Here is a 16,088-nt window from a genome sequence, read left to right as displayed (position 1 = left end):
AAAATGTTGTATACAAATAACAATTTGAAAAAAAATCTATAGAAATTAAAAGATGAAAAAATGTCCAATGGAAATATAATTTTGACAACATTTTCTAGTTATAAAATTTTGCCAAAATGTTCTATAGAATTGAAATTTTGCCAAAATTTTCTATCGAAATAAACTGTGGACAATATTTTCTATAGAAATAAAATTTTGACAAAATGTTGTATACAAATAAAATTAAAAAAAAAACTATAGAAATAAAATGGTGAAAAAAAAATCCAATAAAATTTTCTATAGAAATAAAATTTTGAGAAAATTTTCTATCGAAAAAAAAATTGACAAAATTTTCCATAGAAATAAAATTTTGACAAAATTTTCTAGAAAATTCTTACAAAATTTGCTATAGCAAAAAATTTTGACAAAATTTTCTATAGAAATAAAATTAAAAAAAATTCTGCCATCAGATTTTGTACAGCCGCCTTGTCCACCTTCTTCGCCACAGAAAGCCAGTTTGCCTTGAACTGCTGCTCGTCCTTAGCAGTTTTTTTGGTCTTCTTTAAGTTCCGCTTGACAATAGCCCAGTATTTCTCAATTGGGCGGAGCTCTGGCGTGTTGGGAGGGTTCTTGTCCTTGGGAACCACCTGCACGTTGTTGGCGGCGTACCACTCCATGGCCTTTTTACCGTAATGGCAAGATGCCAAATCCGGCCAAAACAGTACGGAACAACCGTGTTTCTTCAGGAAAGGCAGCAGACGTTTATTCAAACACTCTTTCACGTAAATTTCTTGGTTGATAGTCTCGGAAGCTATGAAAATGATGCTTTTCAAGTCACAGGTACAGATGGCTTGCCAAACCAGACATTTCTTTGCGAACTTTGACAGTTTTATGTGCTTGAAAATATCTGCTACCTTTCCCCTTCCTTTTGCCGTATAAAACTCCTGTCCCGGAAGCTGCTTGTAGTCGGCTTTGACGTAGGTTTCGTCGTCCATTACCACGCAGTCAAACTTCGTCAGCATCGTCGTGAGAGAAGGCTGTTGATAGTATTTGAAAAAAAGTGAAAACAACAGCCTTCTCTCACAAAAATATGGACAGACTTAAAAAATCATGTAGCGAAAGGATTGTTAGAATTTTAAAACAGTAGGCTCTCAAATTGTTCTAGCAAAAACACATGCACTTTGCATAACGCAGAAAATGCCGTAGTGCAAACAACGAGTATGTATACAAAAGTACCGTTAGAAATTTACAGATAAACAGGTTTTGTGTTCTAAATGACTTATCAATTAATTTCGTAGATGTGAATAACGATGTGCATGTGGTTTCGATCGAACATCATGACAACACAGCAAAAACTATTTGGTGGTGTGTAGGGTGACCTATTGACTTTTTAAAATCTCTGTAACTTTTTTGTTTATGAATATAAGTAAATACTTCGAAAGCAAAAGTTTCATATTTTGTTAAGATCTTTATAATGGTTATCGGAAATGGGCATCATAAGGGTATACGAAGCGAAATAAAAAGATTAAAAATCAAATTTGACGTCGGAGTCAAAAATGACCAATGCACGAAATATAGCCCCTGATCAACCACGAACAACGATATGCGTTTCTTTTCGATCGGACTTCAAATGACGACACAGCGCAATAAATTGTATTTCGGGGGGTGGTAGGGTGCACGAAAAAAAAGTTTTGGTGTTCTGAAATTGTCCTCGAATATGCTACAAAACTGGGCGGTGACCGCATCAACTTTTTTTTTTCTTTAGGTCGTGACCCTGTCTAGTGTTCAGGTTTTTAAATGCAAAATTGAAAGAAATACGTCAAGTTTATATTGACCAAATTTTGACCATATCACCCTTTATATATTAGACAAAACAGTTATGTACAGGTAAGTCTACAAATAATACCGAATCGATATGGACTTTTTTCACGATACGTAGAGAGCCAGAATTGAAATATGAGGGTCGCTTATGTGGGGGCTATATACAATTATGAACTTGATATGAACCAATTTTTGTGTGATTGTGGATCGATTTATCTGAGGGCTATATATAACTATAGACCGATATGGACCTAGTTAGGCATGGTTGTTAACGGCCATATACTAGCACAATGTACCAAATTTCAACTGACTCGGATGAAATTTGCTCCTCAAAGAGGCTCCATAACCAAATCTCTGGATCGGTTTATATGGCGGCTATATATGATTATGGACTGATATGGACCACATTTGGCATGGTTTTTAAATATCATATACTACCACCACGTACCAAATTTCAACCAGATCGGATGATTTTTGCTTCTCCAAAAGGCACCAGAGGTTAAATCTGCGGATCGGTTTATTAGGGGGCTATATAAAGGGTGATTCTTTTGAGGTTAGGATTTTCATGCATTAGTATTTGACAGATCACGTGGGATTTCAGACATGGTGTCAAAGAGAAAGATGCTCAGTATGCTTTGACATTTCATCATGAATAGACTTACTAACGAGCAACGCTTGCAAATCATTGAATTTTATTACCAAAATCAGTGGCAGAAAATCCGCTTTTTTATCGACAAATTTTGTTCAGCAATGAGGCTCATTTCTGGTTGAATGGCTACGTAAATAAGCAAAATTGCCGCATTTGGAGTGAAGAGCAACCAGAAGCCGTTCAAGAACTGCCCATGCATCCCGAAAAATGCACTGTTTGGTGTGGTTTGTACGCTGGTGGAATCATTGGACCGTATTTTTTCAAAGATGCTGTTGGACGCAACGTTACGGTGAATGGCGATCGCTATCGTTCGATGCTAAAAAACTTTTTGTTGCCAAAAATGGAAGAACTGAACTTGGTTGACATGTGGTTTCAACAAGATGGCGCTACATGCCACACAGCTCGCGATTCTATGGCCATTTTGAGGGAAAACTTCGGAGAACAATTCATCTCAAGAAATGTACCGGTTAGTTGGCCACCAAGATCATGCGATTTGACGCCTTTAGACTATTTTTTGTGGGGCTACGTCAAGTCTAAAGTCTACAGAAATAAGCCAGCAACTATTCCAGCTTTGGAAGACAACATTTCCGAAGAAATTCGGGCTATTCCGGCCGAAATGCTCGAAAAAGTTGCCCAAAATTGGACTTTCCGAATGGACCACCTAAGACGCAGCCGCGGTCAACATTTAAATGAAATTATCTTCAAAAAGTAAATGTCATGGACCAATCTAACGTTTCAAATAAAGAACCGATGAGATTTTGCAAATTTTATGCGTTTTTTTTTTAAAAAAAAGTTATCAAGCTCTTAACAAATCACCCTTTATAATTATAGACTGATATGAAATAATACCTGCATGGTTATTGGATACCATATATTAACATCACGTACCAAAATTCAACCGAATCGGATGAATTTTCCTCTTCCAAGGGGCTCCGGAGGTCCAATCTGGGGATCGGTTTATATGGGGGCTATATATAATTATGGACTGATTTCGACCAATCTTTGCATGGGTGTTTGAAGCCATATATTAACACCACGTACCAAATTTGGACTGAATCAGATGAATTTTGGTCTTCCAAGTGGCTCCGGAGGTCAAATCTGGAGATATGGTGGCTATATATAATTATGGACCGATGTGGACCAATTTTTGCATGGTCTTTAGAGACCATATACTTACACCATGTACCAAATTTCAGCCGGATCGGATGAAATTTGCTTCTCTTAGAGGCTCCGCAAGCAAAATCGGGAGATCGGTTTATATGGGGGCTATATATAATTATGGACCGATGTGGACCAATTTTTGCATGGTTGTTAGGGACCATATACTAACACCATGTACAAAATTTCAGCCGGATCGGATGAAATTGGCTTTTCTTAGAGGCCTCGCAAGCCAAATTTGGGGGTCCGTTTATATGGGGGCTATACGTAAAAGTGGATCGATATGACTCATTTGCAATACCATCCGACCTACATCAATAACAACTACTTGTGCCAAGTTTCAAGTCGATAGCTTGTTCCGTTCGGAAGTTAGTGTGATTTCAACAGACGAACGGACGGATATGCTCAGATCGACTCAGAATTTCACCACGACCCAGAATATATATACTTTATGGGGTCTTAGAGTAATATTTCGATGTATTACAAACGGAATGACAAAGTTAATATACCCCCCATCCTATGGTGGAGGATATAATAATAATCAATTAAATAATGTAAATATGGCTATTAAGATAGAAAGCATTCACAAATAAATAAAATAAATCATTTTCTATAGAAATGAAATTTTGACAAAATTTTCTATAGAAATAAAATGTTGACAAAATTTTCTATAGAAATATGATGTTGACAAAATTTTCTATAGAAATAAAATTCTATAGAAATAAAATTGAGAAATTTTTCTATTAAAAAAAGACAAAATTTTCCATAGAAATTAAATTTTGACAATTTTTTGTTTAGAAATAAAATTTTGACAAAATTTTCTAGAGACATAAAATTTTGCAAAATTTTCTAAAGGTATAAAATTTTGCCAAAATTTTCTAAAGACATAAAATTTTGACAAAATTTTCTATAATTATAAAATTTTGCCAAAATTTTATATAGATATATAAATTTGCAAAAAAGGATTTTTTGGATAGGTTTTTGGTAAAATTTTTTTCAAATTGTGGTAGATTATTTTTTTGCTCGAGTAGTCCAGTGTTAGCATACCTACATCCTAAGGTGGAGGGTATAAAAATATCCGCTGGTCAATAGACAACAGCGACGTCTATTGGATTTTGATGGCAATGCAAAAGCGACATCTTTATATAAACGTCTTTGAACGCACTGTGATTGGCAACGCATACATTTAGGCACCGAATTTATATAATAACAGTGGAAAAATTTCTACATAGTCTACGTATGCAAAGTAAATGCTGGTGGAGGAAAGTACCAAACAGATATGAAGACAAACCAATGTCTCCATTACGGCGCTTATTCTAATTGAGTCCATTTCAAGAGGGCCATCATTATGCAGCATTGACAGTGAAAGGAACAGGTTCGAATCGTTTAAGGAGTTAATGTACTACATAAACACACAGTGGATGGATGAATGGATGGTGGATCTGTGGGTCTATCTGGTAGGCAGATGTAAATTTCGATTCGCCTACATTAAGATATGCAAGAATCTGTCGATGAAATACTTGCTATGGGTGTTTTTAAGGTCAAGCATCCGCATAATCATAATGAAGTGTATGTCACGGTGCATTTGCGGTAAATTTACCAAGTGGGAACATAACGACCTTGTTTAAATGCCATGCGTAACTACCTGTTCTTGGTTGATTCCTTCACGATACAACAGAGCGAACTCATGCGTGGTTGGAATATGTGCCATAGGGGCACTGGGTCGATTGAACGGTCAGTGACCATTTTGTTGCATGCTGAATATGTCTGTCCTTCCTTCTTCCTAAGGAAGAGGAATTGTAGATATGTGATGAGCGTGTAAAATTTTAACACCGACCATCAAGAGAATTGCATGGCAAGTAAAGGAGAAACAGCTTTGTCATCGATCCATATATAAAGGATGTAATATGAGGAGCATTTATCAGTTTACCTGCAACATTTGCAAAGTTCAGAATAAGTTCTCGAAGCTCCAATTGAATTATTCTCAAAAACAAAATGCATTTCAAATTATTGACTCTGTGTGCTTGTATGGCTTTGGTGTCAGCTGGTAGCCTAGTGCAAGAAGAGGAACAAAACGACCCCCATCCCAATTATGAATTCAACTACAATGTCAACGATTATGAAACGGGCGATGTGAAAGCTCAACAGGAATCTCGTGATGGTGAAAATGTCCAGGGTCAATACTCACTGAATGATGCTGACGGCTATAAGCGTATCGTGGAATATTCAGTTAATGGTGATGCTGGTTTCAAAGCCTTTGTTCGACGGGAACGTATATCTGATGTTAAGGATACACCCCAAGTGTCACCTAAGTCATTACCAGTTGTAACACCAAAACCTGTGGAACTCAAGAGGCCTGTAACCAAAGCGCCCATAGTTCAACCTGCCACATATTTGCGTACAGCTATTGTCCATCATCACCCACAACCTGCAACGGTTTATCATGCTGCTCCTGTTGTGCATGTAGGTCATGCTGCCCATCATATTGTGCATGCAGCTCCCACCACTACTGTGCTCAAATCCTCACCAGCCGTTATAACCACCACTCATCATCATAGCCCTGCGGTAGTTCATCATCATAGTCCAGCTGTAGCTGTTCATCATGCTCCAGCCTCTTCCTCGGTGGTGCATCATGCTGCCCCCGCGGCCGTGGTTGTACGTCATCATACTCCTGCTATCGCTACACCACATCAAGTTTCCTATGTCCATTATCACTAATTTTTTTACATTTTATGTTTGCCTGTCTGTTAAATAAAGAAATTACATGGTCTTAAAATCTTAAATTTCTGGTTGTTTTATTTTCCATAATATCGATTGGTTTCATTTATCAAAAAATATCGCTTCTGTTTTCCATTGGCAAAAACACCGATTTTATTATCGCCATTTACTTAACCCGTTTTTCGAATTTCGAATTAAAGGTCATTTAGTTTTAATAGGGGGCAACGAATTCACAGTTACTATGAGAGTGTTTATGAGATAGTCTTTTTGTCTTAATGCATATGCTAATATTACTCGGGATATGATCGTGAGTAGAGTAAACCATGAATTTGATTAGATCATTTACATTTTTTTCGCTGAAAAGTGCACACGCTCATTACAATTTCGTTGTGAATAATAAATATAGACTGTGGGTGAGTTACATTTGTGTTATTTTTATGTATTCAATAGAAATTTAGTGCAAATTTTTAATCTATAGTGAAAAATGCCTCGAGGAAGTGAACTTTCAGAGGAAGAACGCGGAAAAATTATCCGAATAGACCTACACACAAAGAAAATTTCATTAAAATTGAGCCAACGAAAATTTTTCATTGATACAACGAAAATTTTTCATTAAGACAATGAAAATGTTCGTTAATAGTACGAAACGTTTCGTTGACTAACAGAAAATTCGTTATAATAACGAAAATTTTCATTATATCAATGAATTTGTTTCATTGGCTCAATTTTAATGACACATTTCATTAATATAACGAAACTTTTTCTACCAGTGTAGCTGGCAAAAAATTTTGAGAAATTGCATCGGCGACAAACACCGCAATACGATTAGCAATTTAAAAAAAAAAATCCCACAAACTATGGTTGTGCTAAACGCAGTGGCAACCGTTGACCAAAGGACAAAGCGTCATATTCGCCAACTTGCTGCCAATGAAAATATGAGCTGCAGAGAAATAAAAGTAGACTTGGGTCTGAATGTGACTAGACAACGAATTCAGCAAATTATCAAGGACGATATAGGACTAAAATACGAAAATAAAATTTCTAAACCGCGGTTAACACAACACCATAAAAATGCTCGTATTTATTTTGTAGAAAAATACAAGTTTTGGGACGAAGAGTTCGAAACGGTTATATTTAGCGACGAAAGGAAATTCAATTTGGATGGTCCATCACAAATATTGGTGAGATTCTCTGTACGCTCGTCAAATTTACTATAAACGCACCCACAGGGGGGGATCTCTTATGGTATGTACAGCTAAAATATGTCACTAAAGTGAACGCAGAGATATATGTCGGAGAACAATTTAATAGATTTTGCAGATGAGTTATATGGTGAAGTTTGGACTTTCCAACAAGATAATGCTACCATCCATGTTGCACGCCTCACAAACAACTTTTTTAAGTCTCGTGATATAACTTAACTGGACTGGCCAGCGCTAAACCCCGATCTAAATCCTATAGAAGATCTCTGGGGAATATTATCCGTTAAGGTATTTGCAAAGTCCAAGCAAAGTCCCCAGTCTAACAAACAAAAACACATTTTTTATCAAAATTCGTTTTTATTATTCAACATAGTTCCCTTCAAGAGCGATACAACGATTATAACGACCTTCCAATTTTTTTATATCATTTTGGTAGTACTCCTTCGGTTTTGCCTCAAAATAGGCCTCAGTTTCGGCGATCACCTCTTCATTGCAGCCAAATTTTTTCCCTGCGAGCATCCTTTTGAGGTCTGAGAACAGGAAAATGTCGCTGGGCCAGATCTGGAGAATACGGTGGGTGGGGAAGCAAAGCGAAGCCCAATTCATTAATTTTTGCCATGTTCTCAATGACTTGTGGCACGGTGCATTGTCTTGGTGGAACAACACGTTTTTCTTCTTCATATGGGGCCGTTTTGCCGCGATTTCGACCTTCAAATGCTCCACTAACGCCATATAATAATCACTGTTGATGGTTTTTCCCTTCTCAAGCTAATCGATAAAAATTATTCCATGTGCATCCCACAAAACAGAGGTCATTACTTTGCCAGCGGACTTTTGAGTCTTTCCACGCTTCGGAGAGGGTTCACCGGTCGCTGTCCAGTCAGCCGACTGTCGATTGGACTCAGGAGTGTAGTGATGGAGCCATGTTTCATCCATTGTCACATATCGTCGGAAAAACTCGGGTGTGTTACGCGTTAACAGCTGCAAACACCGCTCAGAATCATCAACACGTTGTTGTTTTTGGTCAAATGTGAGCATATCCAAATATTGATGAATAATATGACCAACACGTTCCTTTGATATCTTTAAGGCCTCTGCTATCTCGATCAACTTCATTTTACGGTCATTCAAAATCATTTTGTGGATTTTTTGGATGTTTTCGTCGGTAACCACCTCTTTCGGGCGTCCACTGCGTTCACCGTCCTCCGTGCTCATTTCACCACTCTTGAATTTTGCATACCAATCAATTATTGTTGATTTCTTTGGGGCAGAGTCCGGAAACTCATTATCAAGCCAAGTTTTTGTTTCCACCGTATTTTTCCCTTCAGAAAACAGTATTTTATCAAAACACGAAATTCCTTTTTTTCCATTTTTTTCACAATAACAAAAGTTGCTTCACAAAAGACGCTCTATCTCACAAACTAATTGACTAACAGATGTCAAATTTTGGCACGAATCATTTGAAGGTTGGTACTATATAAAAAAATATGCATTTAATACCAGCGACGCCATCTATGTGTCAGACCGGGGACTTATCAGCCAACCTGTTACAACACATAAAGAACTGAAGTCTGCAATTACGGCGGAATGGGAAAAAATCAATATGGCAACTCTGAAAAACTTGGTATGTTTTATGCCTCACCGATTACAGCAAGTTCTAATATATAAGGGCAATACTATATCGTATTAGTTAATCAAACTTTTTCAATTTTAAATATATTGTTTCACATATAAATAAATAAAAATAAATTGTTTCACATATGTATAAATATTTTCTATGACTACAAATTTAAGTATGTATTTTCTATCAAAGCAAACGTTAAGTAAAGATTTAGTTTATGTATTTTAGTAAAGTACAAAAGTGTACATAAAATAAGAAAAAAATGTTTTCAATAAAAATTCTTTATAAGACTAGGGGGTATGTCCGAAACATGTTATGTTAGTTTATGAACATTGTATGCTTGCACATTCAAAAAAAAGTTTACTTTGATCCAAAGATTTTGACCTTCCTTTAAGGATTTTTGTATTGATTCCAAGCCAAAGATGCGGGTTCTTTAAAATAAGGACATGTTTTTATCTGGCTTTAAATCTAGGATCTATAAAATTAAAATTAGGATACAGATCTCATTTATCGAATTTTCAGTCTATTTTTCCTGTATATTGATGAAGCTATTCACGTACAAACAAATCCCAGTTTAAAAATCCAAACTATGACCGATAATTCGAAGTAAAAATATTTTCCTAATTCCAAAAAAACTTTAAACCAAAGATGCTAAGTCCTCGAAATAAGTCTTAGCCTATATTTGAAGCGTTTTTATCATAAATCTAAAGATTCAATATTTCATTTCATTTAAGGACGATTTCTTTAAATCAAAAATGTGTTTACTTTACTTTAAGGGAAATTTGCCTTAATTTAAAGACATGCAACTTTAACAAAGGGACGCACATTTTCAAAATATGTGTCCTAAATTTAACGAAAACAGTACTCACCTTAAGATCTAAATCTTGTTGTACATGATAAAATAAAAAACAAACAATAAAGGTTCTCCAGATGGAAAGAAGCTTATGCTGTGTATTTGAAGGAACCAGCTGAGTGCAGCGTTCTATGAGCTGCTGCAACGAAGTGAAACGATCACAGGAACTTTGTCTCGAAATCAATCGATTTTTGTGGCTGATCATAGCGTGGTAAACGGCCACAGTATTTGAAAAGGCCCGACGAGGTTAGTCACATATTGTAAAACCCTGGCTAAACAACTTTTTTGTTAAAAAAAAAAATAACCCGATTCGGGGATTGAATTGGTATCCGAATATTACCAGAAAGATAGGAAAAAGTAGTGAAAGTTTTTTATAAAGAAAATTTTTGACAAATAGTCTATAGAAATAAAATTTTGACAAAATTTTCTATAGCAAAAACATTTTAGCAAATTTTCCCATAAAAAATTAAATTTTTACTAAATTTTCTATAAAGACAATATTTTTAAAAATTTTAATTTTTGATTTTAGGCCGTACTATCAAAATCTTCCTTTTTCTGCCTTTTGTAGAAGTAGGAATAATTTTTTCACTCAAATTGTCTCTATTAGGAGTGATTAAAAAATAATAAATAATCTTCTAAAATAAAATAATAAAACATTTATTTTGAAAAAAAAAAACATTTTTTTCCATAACAACCACACAAATTGACCACACACTGCACAGAAAAAAATTTCCGTAGTTAAACTAACTCTAAATTTAACTTTATTTTATTGGAAAAAAATTATTTGCTAGTACACCCTCAAAAAAAATCGCTTCTTTAACATATGTTCCAAGCATATTTTGCAGGAAACACATATATTATTGGATACTGCCGAAACATTAATATGTTTGTTTTATGTGAACATATTATATGTTTGGAAGCATATTGAGCCCAAAAATATTATATGCTTGGAAGAATTTTTCCCAAAGACGATTGTGCTTATTGCCTAACATAATCGTAATTTTCACTTCCACGAAATATTTTAGTTCTTGGCACCTTTTTCTGTAATACAAATAATGTTGAAGAAATTATTCACTTTTATAAATTTTTTAAATTTTACCTTTCGCCTGCACGGAGAATCGAACCGAGGACCATACAGTTTGTAAGCCAACACACTATCCACTGGACTATGTAGCTGTTATAGTCACCAGTAGATAATTATCGTTATAAGTTACATTTATATAGCATAGATTGCAGCGCCCACGAGCCCATGCAAACATAACATTATTTAACAGAAACATACATTTGTTTGCCACGTGGAGCAGTGGTTAGCATGTCTGCCTTGCATGCAAAGGGTCGTGGGTTCAATCCCTGCTCTGACCGAACACTTTTTTTAATTTACACATTTATATTTATACTATATTAAATTTTTATAATGAAACTTCGAAATGTGGGTTATTAAAGATTAATAGTCAGTAACAGTGCTTGATATAAATGGAATTGACTGATTTTTGGATAAAATATTATTTTTTTATTGCAAAAATAACAATTTTGTAACAAAAAACTGTTTTTGGTACAAAACTTTACAATTTGGAAAGAATTCAAAAACTCTAACAAAAGAAGAACGTGGAGTCGAGTATAAACATACATAAATAATTTTATAATAAAACCAGTAAGGAAAGTCTAAAGTCGGGCGGGGCCGACTATATTATACCCTGCACCACTTTGTAGATCTAAATTTTCGATACCATATCACATCCGTTAAATGTGTTGGGGGCTATATATAAAGGTTTGTCCCAAATACATAAATTTAAATATCACTCGATCTGGAAGAATTTGATAGACTTCTACAAAATCTATAGACTCAAAATTTAAGTCGGCTAATGCACTAGGGTGGAACACAATGTTAGTAAAAAAAAAATATGGGAAACGTTTAAATCTGAAGCAATTTTAAGGAAACTTCGAAAAAGTTTACTTATGATTTATCGCTCGATATATATGTATTAGAAGTTTAGGAAAATTAGAGTCATTTTTACAACTTTTCGACTAAGCAGTGGCGATTTTACAAGGAAAATGTTGGTATTTTGACCAATTTTGTTGAAATCAGAAAAACATATATATGGGAGCTATATCCAAATCTGAACCGATTTCAAGCAAATTTGGCACGCATAGTTACAACACTAATTCTACTCCCTATGCAAAATTTCAACTAAATCGGAGCAAAAAATTGGCCTCTGTGGGCAAATGAGTGTAAATCGGGCGAAAGCTATATATGGGAGCTATATCTAAATCTGAACCGATTTTGCTGATATTTTGCAAGTTTTTCGAGACTCATAAAATATTCGGATGTACGGAATTTGAGGAAGATCGGTTGATATACACGCCAATTATGACCAGATCGGCGAAAAATATATATGGCAGCTATATCTAAATCTGAACCGATTTTTTTCAAAATCAATAGGGATCGTCTTTGAGCCGAAACAGGACCCTATACCAAATTTTAGGACAATCGGACTAAAACTGCGAGCTGTACTTTGCACACAAAAATACATCAACAGACAGACAGACAGACGGACAGACAGACAGACGGACATCGCTAAATCGACTCAGAATTTAATTCTAAGCCGATCCGTATACTAAAAGGTTGGTCTGTGATTACTCCTTCTTGGCGTTACATACAAATGCACAAACTTATTATACCCTGTACCACAGTAGTGGTGAAGGGTATAAAAACATAAATTTATTTAGGCGTGAACAGTTTTTTACTAGCATTTAACACCATCGCTCTAAAATGCCTTTTATTTTTATACCCTCCACCATAGGATGGGGGTATATTAACTTTGTCATTCCGTTTGTAACACATCGAAATATTGCTCTAAGACCCCATAAAGTATATATATATTCCGGGTCGTGGTGAAATTCTGAGTCGATCTAAGTATGTCCGTCCGTCCGTCCGTCTGTCCGTCTGTCCGTCTGTCCGTCCGTCCGTCTGTCCGTCTGTCCGGCTGTCCGTCCGTCTGTGGAAATCACGCTAACTTCCGAACGAAACAAGCTATCGACTTGAAACTTGGCACAAGTAGTTGTTATTGATGTAGGTCGGATGGTATTGAAAATGGGCCATATCGGACCACGTTTACGTATAGCCCCCATATAAACCGATCCCCAAATTTGGCTTGGGGAGCCTCCCGGAGCAGCAAAATTCATCCGATCCGGTTGAAATTTGGTATGTGGTCTTAGTATACGGTCTCTAACAACCATGCAAAAATTGGTCCATATCGGTCCATAATTATATTTAGCCCCCATATAAACCGATCCCCAGATTTGACCTCCGGAGACTCTTGGAGGGGCAAAATTCATCCGATCCGATTGAAATTTAGTACGTGGTCTTAGTATACGGTTTTTAACAACCATGCAAAAATTGGTCCATATCGGTCCATAATTATATATAGCCCCCATATAAACCGATCCCCAGATTTGACCTCCGGAGTCTCTTGGAGGGGCAAAATTCATCCGATACGGTTGAAATTTGGTACCAGATGTTAGTTTACGGCCTCTAATAACCATGCAAAAATTGGTCCATATCGGTCCATAATTATATATAGCCCCCATATAAACCGATCCCCAGATTTGACCTCCGGAGCCTCTTGGAAGAGCAAAATTCATCCGATCCAGTTGAAATTTGGTACATGGTGTTAGTATATGGTCTCTAACAACCATGCAAAAATTGGTCCATATCGGTCTATAATTATATATAGTTCCCATATAAACCGTCCCCAGATTTGACGTCCGGAACCTCTTGGAGGAGCAAAAGTCATCCGATACGGTTGAAATTTGGTACATTTTGTCAATATATGGCCTCTAACAGCCATGTAAAAATTGGTCCATATCGGTCTTTAGTTATATATAGCCGATGACTTATTACACAAAAATTGGTCCATATCGCCAAAAACAATCTACCAAAACTTTATTTCCATAGAAAATTTTGTCAAATTTTATTACTATAGAAAGTTTTGTCAAAATTTCATTTCTATAGAAAGTTTTGTCAAAAGTTTATTTCTATACAAATGTTTGTCAAAATTTTATTTCCATAGAAAATTTTGTCAAAATTTTATTTCTATAGAAAATTTTGTAATTTACCAAAACTTTATTTCCATAGAAAATTTTGTCAAATTTTATTACTATAGAAAGTTTTGTTAAAATTTCATTTCTATAGAAAGTTTTGTCAAAAGTTTATTTCTATAGAAATGTTTGTCAAAATTTTATTTCTATAGAAAATTTTGTAAAAAATTTATTTCTGTAGAAAATTTTGTCAACATTTTTTTTTCTATACAAAATTTTGTCAAAATTTCATTTCTATACAAAATTTTTGTCAACATTTTATTTCTATAGAAATTTTTGTCAAAATTGTATTGCTATAGAAAATTTTGTCAACATTTTACTTCCATAGAAAATTTTGTCAAGTTTTTATTTCTATAGAAAATTTTGTCAAGTTTTTATTTCTATAGAAAATTTTGTCAAATTTTTATTTCTATAGAAAATTTTGTCAAAATTTTATTTCTATAGAAAATTTTGTCAAGGTTTCATTTCTATAGAAAATTTTGTCAAAATTTTATTTCTATAGAAAATTTTGTCAAACTAGATTATATACGTATTTAATCGGCCTTTTTTTGTTTAATATATACCCCGTATGGGCTAACTTACAATTTAGAAGACAGTGTTAAAAAGTTTTACGATACCTTGCCATCGGCAAGTGTTATCGCAACCCAAGTAATTCGGTTGTGGATGACAGCCTTTAGTAGAAGTTCCTACGCAATCCACGGTGGAGGGTACATAAGATTCGGCCTGGCCGAACTTACGGCCGTATATACTTGTTCTTTAATAATTCATTTTAAAGAAAATAAACTTTTTAAATTGTTTTAGCTGCAAAACTCGACCTTAATGCCCGCTTTTATATTTGAAGGTGTCCGTCAACTCCTCGGGGACTACTTATTAATAAAGAGGAACTAAACTTTGTTTTTATACATTTTAATTTTTCACTATTTCCTCCTTATTGAATTTACTGTCCCAACTCTAAAAAGAGTATAGTGCCCTTTCGTTATTTTTATGAAGACCCCTGATTTCTTTTAACGAACCAAGAAAAAAATTTTGCCTATAATGCCAAATGATAAACAAAACACATGTCCACACATACATAAAATGCTGCTCTCAAGGCGAAAACATATGCTGTTTGTTTTTCAAATGTCTATTCTCTTTATTCAAATTAAATAATATTTAGACTTAAGCATATAAAATTTTTGGCCTTATCATAAAACAGTTTTCCGAAACAACATACAAGCGGTTTCACAGAAATTGTTCTCTTTTGATTCTTTCGCTGTGTTATGTTTATATCTTTCGTCAACTCTCCCGGTTTCCATCTCTATTTCTTTCTCTATACTCTCTCTCTCTCTATGTCGCTTTGAATAAAATATCACAACATATGTATGTTTAGTCGAAATTTGTAAATTTATATATGTGTGCATTCACACATATGATTTTTATGAAACATTCATGCCCCAAACATAATATATTCTAACATATTAACATAGATGTCCCAAACATTTAATGTTAGTTTAGGAACATTACATGTTTGCACTTAAATATATTGTGTTTTAAAATTGTGCCCGAAACACATTTTGTTTATATCGGAACATATAAAAAACATATTTTTCTAACAGTGTAGTTAAATTTTATTATTTTTTCGAAATTTCCCACAGCTTCACGAAATTTTACTTTTTTTGAACTACTGTATGGTTAAAATGGTAATGGTTTGGCGCCAATGATTTTCTTCTTTACTTTCAGTTAATTTTTTCATTTTTTCAAATTTTCCCGGTTTTAACAACGCTTTGTGGAAATCTCAAAATGTGGAGTAAAGTTTAGTTCAATTTTCGTGGGAGGTAGTTCATTCTTTCTATAAAACAGTTTACTTTTTTTTGGTGTGCAAAACATTTTTTTATTTCGTAGTTTTTTGGTAAAATTTTCGTCAAATTTTGGTAGATTCGTTTTGGCTCGAATGGCAACCGTGGTTTAGATGCTCAAGAAATCAAATATAGACATCGGTTTATATGAAGC

The 16,088-nt window shown here is 34.8% G+C and overlaps 1 protein-coding gene across 1 annotated transcript; it reads left to right on the top strand.

Annotated features, from left to right (window-relative positions):
• The first annotated feature begins 5,533 nt into the window (after positions 1–5,533).
• LOC142242962 (uncharacterized) lies at positions 5,534–6,390 on the top strand. The gene has a single exon (XM_075314427.1). The coding sequence runs from the start codon at positions 5,603–5,605 to the stop codon at positions 6,323–6,325; it is 723 nt and encodes a 240-aa protein (XP_075170542.1). The 5' UTR covers positions 5,534–5,602; the 3' UTR covers positions 6,326–6,390.
• The last annotated feature ends 9,698 nt before the right edge of the window (positions 6,391–16,088 follow it).

Source organism: Haematobia irritans, chromosome 1 (genome assembly GCF_050003625.1).
Source record: "Haematobia irritans isolate KBUSLIRL chromosome 1, ASM5000362v1, whole genome shotgun sequence".
NCBI lineage: Eukaryota > Metazoa > Arthropoda > Insecta > Diptera > Muscidae > Haematobia > Haematobia irritans.
The sequence above is the reverse complement of the archived record's forward strand: the minus strand, read 5'-3'. Positions and strand labels throughout refer to the sequence as shown.